Below are 26,904 nucleotides of genomic sequence, written 5' to 3' on the forward strand. Positions count from 1 at the left end.
TTTTTTATAGATTTGGTTTGACCTCAGACCTACCAAAGAGCAATCAAAATCGAACATCGCGCCCCTCAGGCCTAGCATAGTTTCCCCAAGTGATCTTAAATTGATCTTAAAATAATTGAAAAAACCTTTCGAATTTAAGACCCAAATAGCAAAATATGTGGCCTGCTGCAGATCACTAATCACGACATCTGAATCTTCCGGAATGGCATTTACTGCCTCATTGCACAGAGAATCTGTTTAAGAAATTCGGAACTCCGATGATCGATCTCTTTGCCAGCGAAACGTCGATAGTAGTAAGTAGTTTCCAATTATGTGAGACTAAAAATGTGGGACCAAACGGATATATCGCCTGATATATCACGATGCCTTCTCCCGAACCTGGAATTGTCCCCTCGCTTGGGTATTCCCGCCACCTTATCTAGTTCCCAAGGTGCTCATGCACTTAAACAAGGCGATAGGGTTCTATCTGTTGGTAGTCCCGAGATGGGAACGAGTATTTTGGAGGGCGGATCTAAGAAACCGAGCAGTAGCAGCCCCGTTCACCATACAGAATCTACATCTGAATTTAATAGATATTGCGACAGGTCGTCCTCCAGCAGGAACCCAAGACATGTAGTTGCAGGTGTGGAAATGTGGGGGTGGACAGAGGAGCTAAAGGACTGGAATATAAACCACCTTAATCTGCTGAAAAACTCTTGGCGTCCATCAACACTAAAAACTTATAAAGTGGCGTGGATCCGCTGGCTCAGATGGTGCCGTACTCATAAAGAAAATGCCACTCATCCGTCGGGATCTGTTCTGGCAAAATATTTAGCTGATCTTCACCTTATTGATGTTCTAGCTTACAATACTATTTTACTACACAAGTCGGTCGTGTCAACATTGTGCAGTGTTAAAGATGCAGGCAAGCTATCTTCACATGTTCTGGTAAATCATATGCTTAAATCGATAGCTGTAAATAAACCAAACTCTAGAAAAACAAGTATCTGGGATATATATGATTTATTAAAGCATTTGGAAAAGCAAAATATTGATAAAGACAAAAAGTTTTCGCGGAATATTGCTAAAAATAATAACAAACTAAATTTAAAAGATAAAGACAATGTTTTCCAAACTTGTCGACATACAGCCACTTTGCTTCTTTTATGCTCAGGGGCCCTATTATGAGCTCTTAAATCCATTTACTTTACGTCCTTATACAGTCAGTATAAGGACGTAAAGAGAATGGATTTAAGAGCTCATGATAGAGGCCCAGGCCGAAAAGTTCACGACTTGATATTATAAGCGGTTGAGTCAGGACACTTCACTGTAAATGAAAACTCGATTTGTTTTTGGCCTCTTTACGGATCTAAAACTGATAGTGCGAACTACAGACAGTCGGGATGGAAGATATTTTCAAACGATAGTTCCAAAAATTTAGATCCTGATTTCTGGGTTAAACGGACCATTGGTTTACTAAAAGAAAAACGGAAAGAATGTAATTTAAATAATATTTTAATTAATCTAAGAGAAAACCCTAAGGCAGCCTCCAGAACAGTAATTGCTGGTTGGGTAAAAACTGTATTTCGTGAAGCAGGTATTACTGCCCCTCCAGGAAGTATTCGCTCTGCCGTAGCTTCAAAAAACTGGGTTAATAATTTACCTCTTGATCAAATATTGGCCAAAGGAAATTGGCGATCAAGTAATGCTTTCTCTCGTTATTATCGCAGAGAAGTAAAACCGTCTCGCACAGGTAAAACAAGTTTGGCTCAATTATTTAGCCCTACAAATTGATTCTATTGTTACTGATACTTTATTCTGTAATTAATTTACAGCTTATTAATTAATACAAATCAATAAATCTATTGATCTCAGTAAGGTATTTTACATTTCTATTTTCTAAGCTCTTCTACTGTATATAATAATGCCCTTCACATTGGCGTCTTTTTCCCACCAGGCGATTACAAACAGGTCTCATATCAGTTCGCTTCAAGTATGGGTACAGTATTTAATGACGGTGTGACCTGTAAAGAAAACACATTAAATACTTACCTTACTTGAAGCTTACATTTTTAATACTGCCTGGCAGGCAGTGTTAAAAACGTAAGCTGGCAGTGCCTGGTGATATTCGACTCAATGATTTGAAATTAAATTAGGCCACTTCTTGTGGCGTCGCCATGGTGGGATTCTCAAGATAGCTGTGCGAGCGAGAGGGTACGAGAAGGAAGGAGACAAGCCGAGGTCGAGCGACGAGCACGCTAGCGCCATCTCATATCAGTAAGCTTCAAGTAAGGTAAGTATTTAATATGTGTTTTATTTACAGGTAAAACACCGTCATTTTTGTTAGCTAAAAACATAATTTATAAGTTTATTGATCCCTTATTCGTGCTATGTAAGGCTTTAGTGCTAAAAATGTCATATCAATTAATAATTTGGCTATAAAAATTGCATAGCTTTTTACGTGTGTTTACGGATTCTCATCACTTGAACTATAGTTAATCGATATCATTAACTAATTGACTTTCTTTCCTGTATCATAATGTGCTTCGAAATAATCGACAAATAGAAATATTCAAGAAAATATACGCACACTACTTGTATTAAATTAAGCACAAAATGGCCACGCAATGACGGGCTAACCTTTTAATCCCCAAGCGGCCGGATCCGGCCGCCACAGATTATACTGCAGCCATGGAAAAGTAACTCCGTCAAAAAACATGCTCCACAACACTTGTCAAAAAAGTTTACCTTAGGGGGATATTAGATTATCATATATATTGGATCCGAGATCATTGAGTCAATGATATTGGATAATGTAATATACATATGATTCATTAATCATATTTTCTTCCTTGATCATAGATTTTGACATTTGCTGAGTCATAGAAATAGGTGTTGCCAGTTATTTAATATAAAAAAGAGTTTTTAATTTCTTGTTCGTTAATATGTTTCAAATAATGTAATGTAATTATTTTTCTAATTATATACTTGGATAATCTTGCTGAAATAACTAAAAACAAGCCATATTAAAAATGACGATTTCTTTTGACAAATCGAATTCTCTGAGATCTAGTAACCCTGACGTCAATACCTGTCAGCGTTAGCGCTCTCCATTGTGAAAAACTCCAAAAAGTGGCAACATCATAGTGTCATCCCTTTTTTCTTAGATTGATTTGAAAGGGATGACACTACGATGTTGCCACTTTTTAGTCTCTTCACTTTCTTGACAGACTATAGATGTAGTCTTAGCCCGTCATTGCGTGGCCATTTTGTGCTTAATTTAATACAAGTAGTGTGCGTATATTTTCTTGAATATTTCTATTTGTCGATTATTTCGAAGCACATTATGATACAGGAAAGAAAGTCAATTAGTTAATGATATCGATTAACTATAGTTCAAGTGATGAGAATCCGTAAACACACGTAAAAAGCTATGCAATTTTTATAGCCAAATTATTAATTGATATGACATTTTTAGCACTAAAGCCTTACATAGCACGAATAAGGGATCAATAAACTTATAAATTATGTTTTTAGCTAACAAAAATGACGGTGTTTTACCTGTAAATAAAACACATATTAAATACTTACCTTACTTGAAGCTTACTGATATGAGATGGCGCTAGCGTGCTCGTCGCTCGACCTCGGCTTGTCTCCTTCCTTCTCGTACCCTCTCGCTCGCACAGCTATCTTGAGAATCCCACCATGGCGATAAGATTATCTTTTTAGCTTACAAAAATACCGATTAAACGCCCAAAAACGTTGTTCAAAACTTACGTATTTAATGTTCAATCCACGTGTTTCAGGCATTCTTTGACCATTCTTATGGTTTATTATTTAGCGGAACCACAAAACTCAACAATAATTATATAGCATTAAATGTTCACTAAAAACCTTTATTAACACTTTTATTACATGAAATATGCAGACCGACTCCTTTGTTATGTCCTCGTAAGTAGGACATAACATTACACGCTTTTGATGCTTATACACCGATATAAGGCTCTCTCCAGTCTATAGTAAGTCCCTCAATGATTTGCAATATTTAGGTGACCTTGAGATGTACCAGAGTAGACAGAATGATAGAGTATGCCGACTTAGAACTGATGTTGAAATTTTTAAATTTGACGTATTATGACGAAAATCGGCGCTAGGGTTGTTAACTTCTTACCTACGAATTTAAAACTATGACATATTCGATGGACGTGTTCCTCTTTGGTCGTATTGTTGTTTGTGTTTTGGCACATGTGATTAAAATTGTCAGAATCCAATTTTGAAAACTTTATTTTTAATATTTAAAAATTTATTATATCAGCCAGCGCGAGGCGCATTCCGTTCATAATCCTAGTGAAATCCGACGAATTTGACAGATATTGAAACCTGTCCGTCTCTTTGCAGTCGAACTACTGGTCGTTATGTCTATTGTGGATGTACTATAGACTATAGTGCGTTTCATCAAATAGTTCCTTTGCCGTCATGTTGGCACTAATGCAAATTAGTGTTGCCTCATTATCTTTACTGTGCTACTTTAATTAGGGGAGATAATAATATTATGTTATCACAAAATACTTTTAATAATTCCCTAATTTTATATAATTCTAACTTTCGCCCGCGGCTTATCCTGCGTTAACGTCTATCCCTCGGGGACCGTTCTTTTTCCCGGGATGAAAGGTACCCTATGTCCTCCATACCCCAGACAACGTGCACGTATGAAATTTTTATGATGATCCGCTTAGTACCTACTTTATGCGTGAAGGCGTAACAAACAAACAAAGTCACTTTCGCATTTACTAGCTAAAAGCCGAGCATTGTGAGGGCTCGCGTCGTTACACCTTGACTGACTGATGATAGCACATTTACATGTAAATAAAAATTATTATGTTAAAGCACAAATCAATAGGCGTGATAGTTTTTCCGTAAAGTGTACCACAAAATGTACTGGTTGTGGGATATACTAGGGCTCGCTTCGCTCGCCTTGATAACAATAATATAAGTACTATCTTTTACCCGCGACTTCGTTCGCATGACGCATGTATGTAGTTTTCGTCACTAGAAGTGCGTTTAATCAAATAGTTCCTTTGCCATGATGTTGGCATTCCTGTCTATTAGTAACGTAAACACGGTAGACACGCTCTGCGAGTATTCATAAGTTTATAAACGCACTCTAGGCTGACGTTACATGACAGATTTTATTATTCGTAGATTCTATCTCAATTCTCAATGACAATTTCTTTACTTTTTTGACAGACTATACCTACCTGGGGGTTTTTGGAAGAATGTGAAAGAGTGATGTTGTGTTTTTATAGTATTTTCCTAAAATTGTGTTATCTGGGTTTTTAATGTGTAATATTGGTAGGATATTAACCATTAAATATTCGTTATCGTGCACAAGTGTAGGAAAGTGATGTAATAACCAGAAACGTGCTCTTTTGTGTTCCCTCCAAAACTCCATCAAAAGTTTCAGTAAAGCGTCCTACCAGTTTTCTGAATCGACCGACTTGACTTCTTGACTGTATTGACTTTATACTTAGACTTTGACTAGACTTTAGACCTGACTGACCTGACGTTAATGTAGAAAAAATTGTATAAAGAATATTGTTTTCCCGCCATAATATTATACTCGACACTGGCCATGGTTATATCCGAAGTGCCATTATATGAAAAAAAAAAAAAACTATACCTACCTGTCAAGTGAGCTGTGAGTGTCACTGTCAACAGTCAACTGTCAGTTGTCACATACCAAAGAAGGAGAAGAAGTATTTGCGAAAGGCCGCTGGCGGCATCCTTTTGCCTAAATTTTGTGGCTAATTTTTTGAAATTAATATTACCCCTCAACAAGTAATAATATTTGTATTTTACACTTGTGATAATCACAGTGCTCTAGAATCGTGATGTAATTACCCAGTGAAATAATAAATGTCGAAGTAGTTGTTATTGAAGTGTTTGATGTGACGCGGCGTCATGTCTGGAACAAAATTTTTTATACATGGCGGTGGTACGTGGCGGGAAGTTGACGAAAATAATGGTAGAGTGTCTGGCTGGGGCAAAATACAATTTGTCTATCTAAGTCGGGGACGTTTGGTGGTCGCCCGCCGTAATTCTGTACTCCGCGGACTAAAAGCGCTTTTGGCGGGCAAACCCACTACCGTAAGAGATGGATCAAGACTTCAAGTAATCAGGTCAGTACCTAATAGGGATAATATTGTCTAAATAATGTCTGAGCGTTATGATACTTTTTAACCCGGCGTCAATGACGTGAAAATAATTACATGGACTATGACGTCGGGTCATTTTGACCCGAACTTTGTTGATGATTTTTTAATGTAACTAAGTAAGCCACTACAATTTTGTTTATTATTTATTTAAAAAGAGGACTTTAATTATGCATAAAAAAGCCCTGTGTTATATTATAAATATTTTTGTTATTGGCTTTCTTTACCGAAGTAGCAAAATCAACCTTGAAAACTTAACCTGTAGGTACTTTAATTTTATATTTTCGCAAAATTTTCTTACCTATGAAGGCAAAAAATTTATTGATGAAATTAAAGAGAGGTTGTAATAACTCACTTACATGAAAATAAAAAGAAATCAGTCTTCTACTTCCTCATTTAGAGTTATAGAACTACTACAGTTATCACAATATGTAATCATGCCCTGGTATATAAAAATTGGACATGCTGTGCATATGTGAAGTGTATTTTTATCTTTTTTAGATGAACAGACTGCATACCTTTTGTAAGTTCTAGGATTTTTTTCACTTTTACCTAGATATGTGGTCCTCAAGTTCAATGCCTCTCATGAAACTCGTCATTGTCAAATTCTAACACTTCTAACTCTTAAATCCTTTCTGGACTGTTAGTTAATGACATTCTTCTTCAAAATGTTAAAAATAAGGCAAAACAATATTTTAATACTAATAAAAGTTAGTCACGAAAATACTACACCGACTATGACGTCAGGTCATATTGACCCGTTTTTACTTGGCACGCGTGTATATTGCTTCACACGAGGCATAGCTCTACCCGTAACTAGCTAGGCGGGTGCAAGGGGGTTGTATCTCCAGCTATACTGAGGTTGAAAACATTCAATTGGCGCAAGTATAAAATATGACGAAGTGAACACGCCTCGGGTCAATATGACCCGGCGTCATTGTCGCCAGGTTAATCAACTTAAAAAGAAAAAGGTTATCTATAATATTATTCGACATGTTTGGTCTGAAACTCAAATACAAATGCAACAACAAAATACAAATGTGCCAAATTTCAAAAGTGTATGTATGTTTTTATGTTTGTGTTCGCATATCTCTGGAACGTCGGATTTAAGTAATTCTTTTTGGGAACAAATATAATGACCACCAAAAAATGCACTGATACCCTAAACTTGTTTACCAAAAAAAGATATTTACCACCAAAAAAAGAATGTCTAAAATTGCAATACTACCAGCTATTTTAGTCACGGCTACACTTCAAATTGTAATTGAACACCAAATATAGTAAATGATCACCAAGTATGGTATATGATCACCAAATATAGAAAATGATCACCAAATATAGTAAATGATCACCAAATATAGTAAATGATCACCAGATATAGTATATGATTACCAAATATAGTAAATGATCACCAAAGCGAGCAAATCAATGCGATATTTCTGTATAAATAAATCACTACAATTGATATAAGCATAATCCATATTATGTTATATATTCAGCAGTTTTGACCTGAAGAGTTAACAGACAGACACCTATGATCCTACCCTACTTATACTGAGTCCCGTTATCATTATTATATTATTATTATTTATTTACGATAGTCAAATAACAATATGTAATTCTTTTCTTTCTCTTTAAAATGTAGTTAAAATTTGATTTTTATTATTTATTATTTTATGATTAGCAATATTTTTTTTGGTTCATTTTTCTTTAATAGATTAAAATGCTAGTATATTGGTGATCATTTACTAATTTTGGTGATTGTTTACTACTTTTGGTTTAACAATGATTTATTTGGAGTCATTTTGCATAAATAGGATAGCGAGATGTTAAATCTTTGGTGATCATTTATTTATTATAAGCCATTCTTTTTTTGTTGGACTAGGTATTATTCAACTTAGGTAATACGGCAAGTTTCATCAAAATCGGTGCAGTAGTTTTAGGATAATTAGTTATTTTAGGATAATTAGTATAGTAGGTCTTAAAATATATTTTTAATGCAAACAACATCGGTTTAAGGTTAGTTAAAAAAAAAAATATTGGCTTCTATTGCTATTAGTAGCTATAGTAATTAAAAGAAGATTATTTTATTTTCTAAAAGATGACAATCTTGATTTCATCAGAAAGGATACCTCTTACGCGATAGAAAGAGAGCGCACATGTAGGCAAATATAATTGTAGGCACCTAGCACTGCGCGGTCCGAATTTGAACTTTATAGTATCGCAGGAAGAGTTGTTATTTTTTTAAACGGGTTCTACGAGTTGGACTTCTGTTGGTACTACTAATATATATTCTGTGCTATTAGATAGGAAAAATTATTTAATACTTTTTAGTTCATATTATAAGGATGTTATTATTGTTTTACCTTGGAAGTCGCTTTTAATTTTTTGTTAATTACATGAAAATGTTTTTGGTGGGATTACAAATACCGAATTAGCTAGGGACAGATTAGCGAGGGTCTATTTAAGCTGTATTCTTAATAATTTTTTACATTCAGTTATACAGTTACTATAGAAAAGTATTGAGTAAGGTTACATTAATTTTTATGTTTTATTTTTAGACCGAAAGTTAAGAAAGAGAAAAATATTCAGCAAATTGAGTCAACTAATTGCAACTGCTGTACCTGTCAACATGCCCTCCATCACAATCACCGGTGAGTTTCTTTTGTGTACTTAAATAATTACGGTGCACACTGTGCATACTCTGAAGTGACGTAATAATATATTAATCAACTCATTAAATATAACATGTTTAAATTGGCCTTACTGCTGAAAGCAATTTTTTTTCTTCAGTAGAAACTTAAAATAGTAGAAACACAATTAACCGGACTATTGTTGTCGTTAGGCATGATATGGATATTCGAAAATCTGGATAATCAAATGTATGAAGAAAAGCATGTTAAATTCTGTTCAGTACATATTATTCAGTGTTTGTTAAAAAACACTGAAAATTAATATTAAAAAACTTGTGTAGGTCCAGATAATCGCAAGTCCGTATAACTCAGGTCCGGAAAATCGAGTTTCTACTGTAAATTGTAATTGATATAATATATTTTTCTTTTATGTAATACATCTTACACATTATAAACAAAGTGTTTGTTTGAGTGTTATTTGGCTTATATAACTTTTTGTACTGGCACAAAAAAGTAATCCAAAGTAGTATATATATTTTATTTTGTTAACAAAATTCTCATTTAAATTATTATTGTTTTTAGATTAGCAACAGATGTTTTATTTAATAAATTATTAAAACAAAACACAAGCTCAACTGCCACACAGTGTGTATTGACTCCCGATAGCCCGGTAGAAGTTATACAGAATGCAGAGCAGAGTAAAAAGCACACAGAAGAAACGGAGAAACATACAGAAACAGAAAAGGATGGTAAATGTTCAGAAACAGATGAGAGTGAGCCTGTTCCAGCTAAACCACTGGAAACACAGAAAGTGCCTAGAAAGGAATTGATAATTGATGAAGACGATGTTCTTTTAGTCAGAACATTCATAGAACACGACAGAAGGAATATTTTTGACATATCACTAGTTGACTATGACGCCGATGATAATTGCAAAAGATCCGTTTTTTATAAAATAAATCCTCTAGTAGTAGTGGAGAAGAGTTTACAGATCGCGCAAATGATTCGTCCCCCTAGTCAGTGCTCAAGTGTTTCATTACAAGAATTTATTGCCCATCTAGGACTCCGGAGCATCCATGAAGTATCAAAGAGTAGCAAATACAGAATGCGTCAGCGTAAAAGCCATCAAAGCCTTAAAGAAGTTGAAATAAATAATAGTGATACCGATAAAGAAAATGTTAAAACACCTAGCAGAACTAATATTAATAACCCGGCGGAAAAAAGATTGACAAGAACATCTCTTTTAGATTCTAAACATAATAAAATACAAAAAAAAGAGAAAACATACCACTATGAACCCTTGAAATTAAAAGTTACTAGCAATTTAAGAAAATTAAGTGGTGTTAGAAATAACTGTCTATTGAACATGAGACGCAGGTTTCGATCTGACAAAAATATAAAGATAAACAAAATTGAGGCTAGAGATTCTATAGATGGCAGCAAAAAAATTGCTGAGGACGAAAACATATTGCATAAGAGTCTCAATTCGCGACGACATACTGCTGATAAAACATTGACAAGAAACAATAACAAAAATCAGTCCACCAAAGTCAGTTCTGATTCAGAAAGCTTAGCTGATAAAGAGAAGAACAATTCAGTGAATATGTCACGCAATTTGGGTTCAGTAACTCGTGACAGACCTACTGTGCCCAAAGACAAAAAGAGGTAAAAATTAAATGCTTAAAAACAATAATATGCTCAGACAAACACACATAATCTTTATTTGGTTGCAAGCATCTGGGTAAAGCTGGAACAGTATTTTGTTATAGTCTAGCCAAAATAAATTATGTATAGCTTCAGTTAAGCTTTTTACATTTCATTTTTCTCGCGCTCACTGGCAAAATCCCCAATAATGTACAATGTAAGTCCAAACTAGTTGCTCTGTCCGGTTATGAGGTTTGGCAACCTGAACTATACGCATGACTTAACCAGGCCGAGTCTGCAATGACAATGAGTATGAGTCGATTTCCTTTTTTTTTCAGTCGGGTGACGGAGGAATCAACCAAAAAAAGCGCAATTGATAAGATTAAACTAACCAAACAACTATCGGCATCTCTTCCAACAAAGACTACAAGAAATAAAATCACTGAACTGCCCATTGAGCCGAGTTCCGACGAAGATACATTTCAAGAAGACAAAACAAAAGGAAAGGTTAAAAGTAAAAATGGGATGAAGCAGCCTGATTCTTCTAGTAAACAGCAAAATAGCAAACCTGAACATGATAGCAAAACATCACAAAAGCCAAACACATCTTCTTCCAGAGGGTATGTATCACTGACGATTTATTTTTACATAAAACTAAATTTATTTTATCGTCGTAATAAATGAACTGTTAACGAGCCTTATTAGTTAAAAAAACTATAACCCTAACTAAAGACTAAACCCAAAAAAAATTAACAATATATCTGTCTCAACCGCAACAACATTACCAATCTATACTAATATTATAATTGGGAAGAGTTTGTTTGTTTGTTTGTTTGAACGCGCTAATCTCAGGAACTACTGGTCCGATTTGAAAAATTCTTTTACTGTTGGATAGCCTATTTATCGAGGAAAGCTATAGGCTATATTTTATCACGCTAAGTATAATAGGAGCGAAGAAATAGAGGAAAATGTGGAAAAAACGGGGGAAAATTATCTGAAAGGGCTTATTTGAACGCGCTAATCTCAGGAACTACTGGTCTGATTTGAAAAATTCTTTCAGTGTTAGATATCTCATTGATCGAAGAAGGTATATTTTATCACGCTAAGACTATTAAGAGCGAAGAAATAGAGGAAAATGTGGAAAAAACGGGGGAAATTATATGAAAGGGCCTATTTGAACGCGCTAATCTCAGGAACTACTCTTCCGATTTGAAAAATTCTTTCAATGTTAGATAGCCCATTCATCGAGGTAGGCTATAGGCTATATTTTATGACGCTAAGACTTATAGGAGCGAAGAAATAGATGAAAATGTGGAAAAAACGGGGGAAATTGTATGGAATTGCTTATTATAATATTATGAACTACTGGAGCAATTTTTATGTTATTTGGTAAACTTGAAGAATAGACCACGTGAAGGAACATAGGCTATTTTTTGCTGCAAAATGTACGGTTGCGTGAAATTCCTAAATTACGCAAGCGAAGCCGCGCGGAACATCTATATATAATAAAATCGTAGGAAAGTCAATTCTGTATATTGAATATTTTTGTACATTAAATAATATGGTAACGCGGTTGGATGTGAACTACTATGGTAACGCGGACGAAGTCGCGGGCAACAGCTAGTCTTACACATAATTTGTTAAAATCGGACCAAATAGTAGAAAATTCACTACCTTTCGTGTTGGCTTTGCCGTATGTATAGTCGAGTAAAACACTAAAAACGCCTAAGCGTAGTAAAATTTTTAGTCAGCATGTCTATTCCAGAGCCCTACGTGCATATTCCAGCGCGGAGGACGAGGCGATAGTGTCCTGGCTGAAGGTGGGCGATCGGGCCAACCTAGTCAACGGCAATCGCATTTGGAAGGAGTTGAAACCTGAGCATTACAAGACAACCGGCCACCGTAAGTAAAATGTAAATCCATACTATAATATTATAAATGCGAAAGTGTGTCTGTCTGTCTGTCTGTTACCTCTTCACGCCAAAACCGCTGAACTGATTTTTCAGGGTATGGTTTAAGTTTGCTATACTTTTAGTCCCGGGAAAGGACTTAGGATACTTTTTATCCCGGAAAAATGTATGGTTTCCACGCGATAAACGAATTTTGCCGCAACGAAATTGCGGGCGTCGTGTCATGTCATTTATCTATCTACTCTATCTATCTAAAACAATGAACATTACTGGGAGTTTCTCTATAATTAAGCCGATCCGCTACAGATAGATAGCCACACAGAGACACGCAGATGTTTGTGACCTACGTGACAACACAGTCGTAACAATAACAGCCAACGGCATCGGGACGGCAACGGCTTGCTCATAATAATTATTGTGTTTGTAATATTACGTCATAATGTGCGCATCCAAAGCGACTTCCCTTTATTGTTCATCATATAATTTGTGGATAGCCTATCCGGCACTTTATCAGGAAGTGGTGAAACGGGCCCTTACTCATGGTGTGTCCACAGACCGGCCGTGGCAGTCGCTGCGTAACCGCTACCTGCGCTACATCCTGCCCGCGCTCAGCTCGCTCGCCGTGCCGCCCGCGCTCGCGCAGAAACTCCGTGCCGCCGCTGCAAAAGGTATAATCGCTTTACGTTGCCATAGTGTATCTTTTTTCAAGTCTCAAGTTTACTCCATAGTCACCCTACGCAAATAATTATAAATATTGTGAAAAGTTTAAAGACTCTTTTAAGAATTTAATCAAAGTTACAGTTGAAAGCCATCAATTTCAATCATAAAAGAATTCCAAAAATTTTACGTCTCAGGTGAAATAAAGTCGCGGAGCAATTCTAACTCGGCGAACAACTCGATATTCAAGTCGGCGCCGGTCCGCAGTGCGTGGGCGCTTCGCCCCAGGTCCCTCCCCCACTCCCCTCCCGCCTCCATCCACAAGCCCAGCCCCCCAATTTCCCCGAAATCCCCGACAATTACATCCCCATCTCTACGCAATCGTACGCAGACGCCCACAGCGTCTACGTCGAAAACGGCACAGCAGCCGGATGAGAGCGAATCCGATTCAAGCGATACTTCAGGTACAGTACGTCTTGTGGAATCTAAATTCAGTGCTTGTATTTTTGGCTTCAGAAGGGAGGGCAGAGTTGTTTATATATCAGTGATTAAATAATAGGCTACTTGACCTATATTCAATTTCATTGAACAAATGCTTAATATTTCTAGTAGCACTTGGCCTAGGAAACTGTATTTCACCCTTATCATTAAATAAAATCTTACGATTGATAAAGTCGATTTGAAAATATGATTTTATATTTTTTAATTTGTATTGACGAAAACGCCTCTGTGGTACTTCCAATTTGGATGTAACCATGTGTGTTGTCATCAAACTAGTAATTGAATATCTTTTATTTAACGCGTTCGTTATATGTAAGTAAGTTTATTTGTGCATAAATAATAAGAATAAGCCTAGAAAGATTTGTGAAATATATTTTCTTGAATAATTCAAATAAAACATCAGTTTTATACCTATATTATCTCCATTTATTATAGTTGGGAAATGAAATGGCCAAAACTCTTCCCCAAAAGTTTTCAATATTACAAATGATTTCTCACTTCTATTTAAGTAATTCTTTTCTAATTTTTTGGCACTTTTAGACTCGTACGTTACGCACATAAAAATGATTCAATAAAGAAAGTATAAAATACAAAAAATATGACGTCACACTATGGCGGACAGTGTATTCGGCGCCATTTAAAAGGCATATTTTTCAATCAACATTTTTATGGGTTTCTACTGTTTAAAATATTAGTTTTTTTTTTTTGGTGAAAATGAATGATTAAGAAGCGATTAGCATGAAGAAAAAAAGTAGGTCGAGTAGCCTATTAATCTTACATCAATTTCGCATGCTAGCCGCCGGTGCCACCTATTTAAAGCTAAAAAAGACCACTAGTTATTTATTTTTAAAAAATTACAGGCGCCTTCCGAGCTCTACCGAAGCGCAAGCTCAGATCATCGGCCGTTCAGTCTCCGACGTTACCGACCCCTAAAGCGAAAGACCGCCGGGATTCGCTGACGTACTCCGAGCTGACGCGCAGGTTCGCGTCGCGCCACCGCTCCACGCCGCACTCCGACTCGCCCGACCGCGACGCTCGCGGCGAGCAGCGGCGCCGGGACTCGACCGAGTCGTCCGACTCCCCACACTTGTCAGACTCGTCCGCCGAATCGGACGACGATGCCAGAACTAAAAGAGTGACGAGGAACGATAGTAGAGGCTCGCCGTCTTTACTCAGCGGACCCGCCAGACGACGATCGAAGCGCCTCAGAAGCGTGAGCGCGACGCCCGAAAGACCCAAAACTCGCCGTCTGTACAACCCGCGGGCCATCTGACGTAAACGCGATCCGTCTTGAGGTATCACGAGCAACGTTTAAATGGTACCGAAAATTATATCGTGAAAATAAATAATTTTGCGAAATAAACCTTTTTGACTGCTGTAATATGACGTTTCGGTTATCGAAACGATGTAAAGCATAATAATTTTATGTTAAATTATGATTAAGTGTTAAGAATCCAAGAGAACTTCTATACATAATTTAAATATTTCTCGGGAGGTTTTATTAACCTGCTATTTTGGGAACACTATGCAGGTATGGAAGTGTAAAGCGTATTTTTGTGAAATGTGTACTTATAAAAATTATTGCAGTGTTATTCCATTATATATTTTAAAGGTAATGGTGAGAAATAATGAAAGGCTGAATTATCTGAAAGAAATCTATGATGATTATTTTCAAATTCTTTATTTTATATATTTAAATAATATCCTCCATCCTTTTTACTAGTATTGTTACCGAAGCGAATCAATATGGAATGAACCCTGAATAATTGTTACTACAGATCTTGCAATCTACGAGCGTGCGGCGCCCTTAGTTGTGTGAGTGACCATATCAATACACGCGTACAGTACTCCCAAATTATAAGTTTGTGCGTTTTAAGATGATATAGGTGACACTTCTCATATTCCTTGCTACGGGTTTTTTTTACAAGAAAACAAAAAAAAATCTAAATGTAATAAATTATATTCCATCTACAAAAACAAATGTTTCCTATAATAACATAAGCCAATAGAGATTGACACTGTTGAATCGAAATCAAATCGATAAAAAGGGCGGCCATTTTAAATCGCTGGCGCCACTCTGAAACGTCAGTACGAAATCGATAATTTCGATTGCAATTCCTTTACGAAATGATTCGATATTTTTAAATTATCGATTAATTTTCTTAGGTTACTTCCCTACTATTGTCAATTATAATGTGTCACTCATATTATCTTAAAACGCACAAACTATAATAATGCGTATGGAAATCTTCGCTAATTGTCGTAATCACGAAAACACCCGAATCTCTGAAACTTGCATTTTGCACCTTGTTCAAAGGAAATGGAAGTAAATATCATATAGCCGGTGGCTGTTCGCTGTCGCTGGTCACCGGGAAGCCATTGCGCCGTTACCATGGTAACGTCCAAGCAACGTCAGGCGCCGCCTCTACGTCGCTGCAAAGCGCTGTTTTTCATAAGAGCTCACCTGACTCTAAAAATCAAACATCGTCCTTCTCTCTTCACGCTCACGCCCGTCTTTCATATGCCAAGTGAAAAAGGACAGCGCGGAATCATCGCCGAGTTAGTTTTACTTGAATAAAAGACGAACTATAATGATTATGAAAAAAGTGTTTTGAGCAAACTTAGGTTTTATCAATACCTTTTTAGATATTAAAAAATATTAAAGAAAAGACAGCAAACTTCGAAGATCCAAGCAAAAATGTGTCTAAAACAAGGTTTTTTGTAAAAAAGAAACTATCGAGCATTTTTTGAGTAATCGTGTTTTCGTCTTGAGCATTTAATCTTTATGAATTGAAGTTACTTGTGTCAAAAAATCAGTTTTCTAGACCTTACAGATTTTGAGATCTAGGTTTAAGTATGTAGTCAAGTTAGGGTCATATGGGCTCTTAAAGTTAAGTTTAAAACAGCGCTTGCAGCGACGTCTTCCGACGCTCGGGAAATACGACCGTTGACGAAAAATTACGAAAATTTCTATTCGCATTATCACTTTGGGAGCACTGTACAATGTACTATCAGAGAATTTGATTCCTATGCAAATCGGCGACCTAAGTAGTTTGGTTGTGTTACGTCAAACCCAGCTGACAGATCACAATTAACATTTAATTGACATATTCGACCAAATAACGTTGGTCTGTCAATAGGGTATTTTAGTGTATATGAGAAAAAATGAAGAAACGTATTATTATGATAGTTTAGAGGAAAAGCAATCGGAAAATGTTAGTTTGACTTCATAAGATAGCTTAATATATTTTTAAATGTAGTTTAAAGATTTCAGGATTTTTTATCTGTCTTTGAACGCTCCGAAAAATTTCCGCCATGATAATGACGTCATTAGGATAGTAAACAAAAAATGACAAATGTGTCAACTGTCAGTGTCAAATGTCAATTGATGGTCGATGGAAACAAACGTCAAACACTTCCGACATTTTCTTGCAACTATAGCACACGTAGTACCGTACCGTATTTTAGAATCTCTTTGCTGAAGCATTTAATTTCACTAAAATTTAAAATCATGGAAGACAGTTATGTTCAAGGTGACAACACAAATTTACCAAGAATAAAACCTTTGATGGTTAGTAAATTTTTTGCTTCAAATCCCGACTTTTGTTCTGCTGAGTTGCGGAATGTTAAAACATCCATGTAAGTTTGAGTATTTATTATCTAACTTTGTTACAATAAAAAAAGCTTTGATTGTAATAAAAAATGGATGAAAATTCGTACATGGCTTTCAGATCCGGAAGGGAGACTTATGGCGACGATGCTATAGGTTACGTACAGCTGAAGAGGGAACAAAATGTTTGTACTGTGAAATGTACAGTTTGTCCTGAACACAAAGTACGAAGTAAGCCGTATGCAGCTACAATCATAGTAGATGAACAGGAAGAAGTGGTGACAAGTGTTAAATGCCATGATTGTCCTGCATCAGAAGGTGGCTGTAAACATGGAGTTGCGTTTTTGATGTGGTTGCACCGCCGAAGTGAAGAACCACCCTGCACCTCAGTTGAATGTTATTGGAAAAAGTCCAATCTTGCCAAAGTTGGAACATCAATTAAAATATTGAGTGCAAGAGAAATGGTAAAACGGAAACCGAAAGAATTTGCACCAGACAGTGGGTTGATGGATGAATTTGTCAAGGAATGTAAGGCAAGGAAAATAAATAATTGTCAGTTCATTAAGCATGAACCTGACTATCGTGATTCAGGTACTATTCTATCATTACATAATCTGATGATTGCATACAATGATGAGAATTGTGATGGCTTTTTACTAAAAATCATACAAGAATTTAGTAATACCAATATAAAGAATGCAGAAAGAGATACTCGAGGGCAAAATACTAGTTACTTATGGCATGAACTTCGGTATGGAAGGATTACGGCTTCTAAGTGTTATGAAGTTAGTCGTTGTAAAACAATTGATGGAACCTTGGTTGCTGTAATTCTTGGTGCAAAGATTCCAGAAACATCAGCAATAATTAGAGGCAGAAAATTAGAAGCTCATGTGAGAAAAGCAGTTGAAAAGAAATTAGGAATAAAAATCGAAATGTGTGGTTTGTACATATCTGAGACTTTTCCAATGATAGCTGCATCACCAGATGGAATAAATAAAAAAACTACATTTGAAATCAAGTGCCCAGTTAGTACCAAAACTTTCGAAAATTATATTAGTAAAGAAGGCAGAATAAATGCAAAATATTATGCCCAGGTACAAATACAGATGTATTGTACTCATGCTAGTGAGAGTTATTTTTGTGTAGCCAGTAGTGACTTTGACAAAAATAATGAAGTTACAATTCTCAAAGTTGATTATGACAATCAGTATGTTATGAGTCTATTAGACAGTGTTCTTTCTTTTTGGAAAAATAATATATTTCCAGTTTTGTACAAAAGTGTGACAAATATATAAACTATATAAAAGGATTATAATATGTTTAAATAGCTTTTTCATTCCTAACCCTTTAACTTAGAATTGCAACACAATAGGTTGTCTGTTGTTACGCAGGGCAGCGGTAATGGCTGACTGTCGCACTCAGAGTGGAAATTACTTAAATGTTATTAATTCAAAATTTTTACATCAGTTAATCATAATTAAATGTCTCTGAGTACGGCGGTTAGTCCACATTTGTAAACATGCTATGGCAAATACCACATTAGTTAATTTTTGGGGACCAAGCAAACTTTCAATCTCCACTCTTCAAAAAGTAATTTATTTTCTATGCCAAACTAGAAAAACTCTTGGAGTGCAATAATATCATAATCATGATCATCTTAGCATATTCCTGGCAACTCCTCAGTGGTAAGTTGTAACACAACTTGCGGCCGATTTTCCTAACCCAGGTGATTTTATAAGGTTACTAGGTTTTTGTCGGAGCCATTGCTGTCTCACTGCCACAACCCAAAGGTAAAACAGAAACAACTCTAGTCAGTTATATGATGCTATTTGCCTTGCTCCACTTTTATGGTATGTCCAGAAAGATAAACAGTGTGCACATTACATGTTTTCTTCAGCTCCCAGGCCAGCATTAGAAATATGGCTGGCACATTACCAGCCATGAAACTTCGAAGCCCTGGGTCCACTTGTATGACAGCATTAATGTCTTAATATGATTTTAAAGTTTTTTTATGGCCCGCCAACAACTTGACCTCAATCGTCCTTGGGTAAAATATAATAAACATAATACAAAGTAAATAAATAAAACTATATTATATTGTTGTTTCAAATATTATTTAATTAAAGAATCTTGCAGATTTATCAATGCGCATGCTGTTTTAATACATAAATCTAACATACCAATTAAATTAGAATTAACAACTGTATGCATTTTTAGGATGCTAAATTCGCGCAGTCTTCTAATTACCCTCTCAATATGTATTCTAAGGCTGGCTATTTGCTTGGTCTGCTTTACTTCTTTTTTGGATAATTTTGTACCAGTATGCACACTTGGTGGCCTCAGCAGGGCAAATCCTTTTTGTGACAATAATGATTCTATGCTTTTGAATCCTCTATCCGCTAAAATATATGAACCCGGTTGCAAGCATTCCAAAAACTTACTTTGTTCTAACAGGTTTACATCGCTAACCCTTCCTGCATAACCATTTGACACAAAGTTTACTAGTCCATCAGGAGTACATGAGACAAGGTATTTTATTGTATTTGTTTTCTTATACTCTGACCATGTTAATGCTTGATGCATGGCCTTAGCAGGTTTTTGGATTTCTATTTCCAAGCAATCAATGATACATGTAACCTGGTTATATCTGTGTCGAAAAGCTATAGGTAGGTTTTTTTTTATTGATGTACTTGAAAATTGTTTGACAATTGGTGAAAGGACTTTAACAATAAGAGGCATGTTGTTGAAAAATATATTACTGGCTTGAGTCACAGATAAATCAAAATCATCAGATAATTGAGAGAAAGTCCTATTCAATTTAATTTTCATTAAACATAATAAAATGTTGGGCAGAGTGATATCTGTATGCTTTTTAATTAAATCTATGATAAAATATAGATTTTTAGTAATACCAATATAAAGTTTAGGCTTATTAAGTATTTTACTCAGTGTACTTTGTAAATTTATCTTTTCAAGTTTATTATGTTCAGCTTGTAAGCTCGTGTCTGATGTTGTTTTGGACATGCTTGTTTTAGATGGAGAATAGTCTTGTTCAACTGCTGACCCTGCTAAAGATGGTGCACATGAAGTATCACTGTCACAGTTTCCTTCTAGGAAATCTAATTTTCTTAAAGCAGTTGACTGAGATGTGGATGGTTTTATGGTGCTTTTAACCAAAGATTTTAAAGGTGATGTAGCAATTGATACATTGAATTTAATTGGTGAAGTTATTACATCTCTACTTCGTACATTGGCCTGCACCTGTCTACTTCTGATATGTGCCTTTTGGCAAACCTGAACCGCCTTATGTGTCTGGCTCAGTACTACTTGAGTCGCTTTGTGTTCCTGCATTTGGATAATTTGAGTTGCTTTGTGTTCCTGCGTTTTGATTATTTGAGTATCTTCATCATCATTTTCCATAGAAGGTGTGACTGTAACTGTTTGTGAACCTAAAAAATGTAAAATATTTATATGTAGCAACTCCATTGCGGGTATTGCAGACACAATAGGTGCCGCTTGGGGATTGATGGGTTAAAATATAAGCTATGAAGAGTTTGTGCCAATAATAATATACGAATCTGCTTTTACAAATTCAATTTATATAATAGGTGAAATACAATGATTTTATAAATAAATACATAAGCAGTATAAATGAAGTTACCTTCAGTGTAAGATGCTGACACTTTAATACTCTCTGCTTCTATAATATTATGATCTACTCTTTGCCTTTTAGCTTCCGTAAGATGTGATTCATTTGAAGACTTGTGTTTTCTATGCCAAGCAAATCTAGAGGGTATGCAATTCGGTTTCATTCTGATCCTTTTTACTGACCCCATTATTTTATACTTCGCATAGTTTTCCATGTCATGTTCCAACTGAAACGTAACAAAGATAAATTAGCAACTTTACTAGCTTTTATAATCTCCAAATACCTCCACACCACATTCCAAAAAAAAATACATATAACTTTAAGTACTTTAAACTTTTAGGTTACCTCTATCGTAAGATTATTACAAAGAGAAATCACTATGTAAGTTGAATTATTAGACCTATATTAAAATGTATAATAGTTACTTACATCAAAGTGATCTTCACAAAAGTACAAACGAGATTTTTCGGATAACAGTTCGGGATCTCTTCTTGCAAGTTTTAACCAAGAGTTTCTCATATTTATATCCATTGGTATTTGAATCCACAATTTGTCCGGTGTTTTAACACTAGTATTCTTGCATTCAGAAACCGCACACCAACGATATGGATTATAATTACTCATTTTTTTTAAATTTCAATTTAATATACTACTATGCAAATTAGCACTGTTTGTTTACTAACGCTATGACGTCATGACCATAGAGCAAACATGGCGTCCACTAGCGGAAGCGTTTTTGCAAAATACGCGCGAAATTTGAAATTATGTAAAAATAATGTTTTTTTTTTCATACTTAACGTGAGAAAAAAAAAATTATTTTATTTTTTAGCCTCATATTATCACTATAGAATTGTTTTTAGACACATTTCAAAAACTCGTGTAATACCCTATTGCATAGGAATCAACTTCCTCGATGGTACATGGCTCGCTCGCTACTAACTGCTCCGTCAGGTACGCACACTAACGAAAATGTCTATTTACTATTACAACTACAAATAACGGCTACGCGCGCTCGTAGATTGCAAGACCTACAACTGAAATCATCTTATTTTTATTATTTCACTAGACGAAATCATCCTGTTTTCATAGAAACAGTTTTAATCCTCAAATCGATGACCTGGGGCTAAACACCATAATTCAAATGAAAGTTTTAGCAGACTAAAAATTGCAAAAGACAGTGGTTTTGAAAATAGTCAGGGAGCCCTAGAACAATTATTTTAATTACTATCAAGCAAATTTTTTGTGAGTAGCTTCATTTTGATAAGGCAAACAACTTTTTTATCTGCGAAAAATCTTGAAAGTGGTAGCTAACAGAGATAGAAAGGATTTCATACTTTGATTTGATGGTCCTAAAATATGGATTGTTCTATTTGTGGGACAATGTTACTCTTAAATTATATAACTATTATCGTGGAATAACGAGACACAATAGCTTATCTATTGTTATCGCGGCCGGAAGGTAATGATGTGAAATTCTTCTGCTTTGAACGTCAACTAAAGCGTTGTCATTATGTATGTAATAGCAAAAGTTCATTTTTTCTTTTTATTATTTTTCTTATTAAAAAATCAATTGTTTTTTTGTTTCTGGAATGTGAATGACTGTTTTCTTTATTGAGTATATTATGTTAAGTAGTGATTTTTTCTATAATATTGTATAGGCCAGACGAGACTTTTCAAGATTGAAGTCAATGCAATTATAACAAAATTAAAGGAGGGGCATATCGTACCCAATAATGTAGCATTTTGAGACATATACCAAATGAAAGAGCTTGAAAAGCTGTACATTTTATTGTATGACATAAAATCTCTTATTTTAACCATGGGAGAAAACAGTTAACGAGGGGTAGCTTGGGTACGGGTCCCATACAAAAATGCCCCTTGTTCTTTGACAAATGTTACAATGTCAAAATTATTTGATAAAAGCAGAAGAGCTGTTTGTACAGCTTATGTTGTCCCAGGCTCAATGTTTACATTAACTTGTTATATTGTGCACTTGCATGTATGAGATGTTTCTTTTGTTATGGTTTTGGGTTTACATAAACGTTTAAACATGAATCCACGTATAATTTTATTTGTATTACTTATTTGGTTTTTCGGCTTTAAAATTTTGGGTCTATACTATAATTATTATTATGAGCATTAATTGTATTAATTTTAATTAACACAGTCTTAGCCCGCGAGCACTCGCGCTATGAGCATTTTGCTCACAATAAATTTAAAACACGTACCATTTTGTCCAAATTATGCCTTTATGGCCATCGTTTCTTCAGTAGCTGAGTTTTGTTTCGTCCCCCACCCCTGGATACAAATAACTTCTCGCCAGGGTGCACTATTCGCTCATACGAGGAGGTTTGTTGCGCCGTATACCATCCTGCGGCTTTGTTTTCCTTATGAATACATTATTTTTCATCATATCGACAGTTTTACTGCTACTTTTATGTAATATAATGGTCTTAAATTACTGTTACGGAAAACTATTACGTATTTCTATTATAGATAGATGGATCGGGATCGAGAAAATGAATGCATTATGGTGTGGTCATATCCAAAGAGCACCTTGCAAACCTTGTTTATCCTCTACAGAAACATCGTATTTTAACATGATTAAATGTTTATTACTAGAATCTGAGTTATCAGGACAAGAAAAACCAAATAGAATCTGAGTGGTTTGCCCAAGACGCAAAAACCGGAAGACCAAAAAGGCCTACATTTACTGCCAAAATTTTTATGTACCGAGCAAAGTCATACATTTTGTGATATATGTAAAGCTCGGAAATATAATGAAGATTAATACTTTCCACATATCTAAGTTTTATTTTTGAAAACATTTTTATTTATGAATTTTTTTCCTTCATACCGCCTTAGGCTACTGAAAAATTTCTTGTCATGAATGTTAATGAAAATAAAAAGGTACCTAAATGTTGATAAAGTTTTAAATATATACTTTTTATAATAAATAAAGTGCACTTTATTTAATACAAGGTGTTACTGTAAACACCGTTATCCTTGAAACCATCAAATGAGCCCGTCAATATGAACAACTTTTTCTATGAGAACAATGCTGGGAACTCGAAAAAATATGTCTTCATACCCATACAAACTGGTGATCCGGGCATCCGTATGGGTATGAAGACGGCATTTTTTTTTTGAGTTCCCAGGATTGTTCTCATAGAAAAAAGTTGTTCATTTTGACGGGCTCATTTGATGGTTTCAAGGATAGCGGTGTTTACACTAACACACTGTAGAATGCATAAACTTATAATATTTATGGTAGAATGAAAAAAGTAAAAGTGAAACCTATATTTAATGAAATTTATAAACGTAAGCAAAATGCTCTACGCGCGGGTGCTCGTGTAATTTTTAGGGGCGCGGGTGCTGGCGGGTAAAGACGCTGAGAGCGTATCAGTAACATTTGGGATTGTGTAAGAACATGTTCATTAATACGGGTCTTAAATATTTAGATTTTATAGAAAAGTTATGATCTCAGTTATGATAGTGCAATAAAAAAAAAAAACACTGATGTGGCAGTCCAAACCGATTCAAAGAATTTATTGACTCTCGTCCCTCCGTTTTTTTAATAAAGGGATCAACGAACTACCCTTAAGATGGCAAAAATAATACTTTGATTAATTAAATATAATATTATAAGTACAAAAAAATCGACTTTATATTCCTCCCATACAAAACGCCAATTTCATATGTAAGGACCTAATAGTATTATCTTTTATAGAAATTTTTGTATCAAGGAATTATCATTTATTAAATAAAATGCATTAATCTAATTTTAGTCCATCACACCTTAGGATTTTCTTTGTTTAACCTTACCCTACGTTACTTCACATTTTACTTCATATTCATAGATAGTGGCGACCCTAGGGGGTGGGCGGTGGCGAACATGGCGTTCGCCCGGGGCCTAGCTCTTGCAGGGGCCTCTCAAGGTGTTTCCTTGTAAGACAAAGGGCCTCGCAAAGACCTTCCGTCCGGGGCCTCACAATAGGTAAGGCCGCCTGTTCGTAGAAATGAAAAGTCATAATATCAGGGTTACGGTTTATTGGGAACACATGAAGTAGGTGGACGACATCACAGCTGAGCTAACGACGACACGACACGGCACTACATACACATTTGGCACTTTACACCATTACACTACATAATTCATTATTGACTATTTACACTACACTTTAGAATATTAGAACTGAGAACTCTAAAAATATAGAAGATAATCAAAATATATTCTGTAATTAAAAACTATGAAGAAATATTTTAGAATATGTTTGATTAAATGTACTTATACAACCACAAATTTCAATATTTACAATAGGTATAACATCTAAATGAATTTTTAATTAAGTATTTTACTAAGAAACTAGAGAAGATAATAAAAATTCAAAAGTGAAGAAAAGTACCTATGTAAACACTTATAACTAACTACTAAGTAATAATATTTTACTACGTGAAAAGATTTCCAATGTTATTCTGTATTTATTTTATTTACTGTTTTAAAATTTCTAATTTAAAATTAGCAACGCGTTACTATTGAAATCTAATGTGATGTTTTAGGAAGACCATAATACTTAACATAATATTTTTTAATGACATAATCCAAATACATCAGAAATCTCCCCACAATAAAAGCGTTTTATTTATAAGAATTGAATTATAACTCTTTCGTAGTGACACGTACGTGCACCGTTACGTACTCAGAGATGCGTGAATGCGTGCGTGTACGCACTACCCTGCGACTGCAAGTACTTATGAAAACTCTACTAAAAATAATTATAATTATAGGCTTAATCAAATTTGATTTATAATACTTAAAATTCAATACAATTTTTTTTTCGTTTTAAGAAATGCTATCAGTAAAAATATCATATCAAGACAAAAAGCTATCCAAATAATGTTTAAACGACATAATATTATCGTCGTTGCGCCTGCCAAATCCTGTTACGTATTGTGTTTTTAGTAAAATTTTCAGGGGTAATAACTATTTTATTTAATAATGGTTGGACTTATCAATAAATTAAAAATGCAGTATAGTGGCAAATCTTATCATGTATCAACCTTTAATTTATTATTAAATTCATCAATAATAATTCTATAAAATGGTTTATTGTCTACCGCTGAAAATTTGACTCAAAACACAATAAAAGTACAGGTTTTGGCAGGCGCAACGACGATATATTTTATATATCAGCATAATTTAAATTATTATAATGTTTACGAAAAAAGGAAGGTACAAAACTAGCTAACTCTAAGGGGGATATTAGATTATCATATATATTGGATCCGAGATCATTGAGTCAATGATATTGGATAATGTAATATAGACATATGATTCAATAATCATTTCTTCCTTGAGCATAGATTTTTGACATTTGCTGAGAGATTGGATCCAATACGGTCATAGAAATTTCTTGTTCGTTCATATGTTTCAAATAATGTAATGTAATTATTTTTCTAATTATATACTTGGATAATCATGCTGAAATAACTAAAAACAAGCCATATTAAAAATGACGATGTCTTTTGACAAATCGAATTCTCTGAGATCTAGTAACCCTGACGTCAATACCTGTCAGCGTTAGCGCTCTCCATTGGCTATTGAAACCACATATGACGTAAAATAGGATCAATGAAATATGATAATGTAGCAGATATTATGATCAAATGATCATATATATTGGATCCTATATATGATCATAGAAATGATCCAATATAAATGATAATGTAACACCCCCCTAAATGGACCAAAAAAAGGAAAACAAAATAAAACTAAAAATATTAAAGTAATATAAAAAGTCTATTATTTACATATTTACAAATAAAAAGTACAACAGAGTTTTACAAAATACAATAAAACATTTTGTTATTAAGATATAATAATGGTAAATTCATGCATTAAAAATATAATTTCCACATTCTTTACACTAAAGCCACAAAATGTTATCGGATGCCTATTAGTGACTACCTACTCATTAGATATACGAATTTGATCACAAATATTCAGATTAACAATAGCTACGTTTTAATATTGCTTTAGATAATATTACATTTTAGTATACGAAATTGAGTAAGCAGGTAGTATTTTAAACATTTACGAAAATAGGTT

The 26,904-nt window shown here is 34.7% G+C and overlaps 3 protein-coding genes across 3 annotated transcripts; 2 read left to right on the forward strand and 1 right to left on the reverse strand.

Moving 5' to 3' along the window:
* Window positions 1–5,722: 5,722 nt before the first annotated feature.
* LOC121740244 lies at window positions 5,723–14,892 on the forward strand. Its single transcript, XM_042132883.1, has 8 exons — window positions 5,723–6,158; window positions 8,753–8,845; window positions 9,407–10,489; window positions 10,807–11,088; window positions 12,234–12,370; window positions 12,933–13,046; window positions 13,233–13,499; window positions 14,397–14,892. The coding sequence occupies exons 1-8, from the start codon at window positions 5,941–5,943 to the stop codon at window positions 14,807–14,809; spliced, it is 2,607 nt and encodes an 868-aa protein (XP_041988817.1). The 5' UTR covers window positions 5,723–5,940; the 3' UTR covers window positions 14,810–14,892.
* A 2,151-nt stretch (window positions 14,893–17,043) lies between these two features.
* Window positions 17,044–18,441, forward strand: LOC121740526. Its single transcript, XM_042133258.1, has 2 exons — window positions 17,044–17,175; window positions 17,268–18,441. Exons 1-2 carry the CDS (start codon window positions 17,048–17,050, stop codon window positions 18,439–18,441), a joined length of 1,302 nt encoding a protein of 433 aa, XP_041989192.1. The 5' UTR covers window positions 17,044–17,047.
* An 817-nt stretch (window positions 18,442–19,258) lies between these two features.
* Window positions 19,259–20,565, reverse strand: LOC121740242. The gene has a single exon (XM_042132881.1). It carries the CDS (start codon window positions 20,495–20,497, stop codon window positions 19,259–19,261), a length of 1,239 nt encoding a protein of 412 aa, XP_041988815.1. The 5' UTR covers window positions 20,498–20,565.
* Window positions 20,566–26,904: the final 6,339 nt, after the last annotated feature.

The sequence above is a fragment of the Aricia agestis genome, chromosome 3 (assembly GCF_905147365.1).
Source record: "Aricia agestis chromosome 3, ilAriAges1.1, whole genome shotgun sequence".
In the NCBI taxonomy this organism is placed as follows: domain Eukaryota; kingdom Metazoa; phylum Arthropoda; class Insecta; order Lepidoptera; family Lycaenidae; genus Aricia; species Aricia agestis.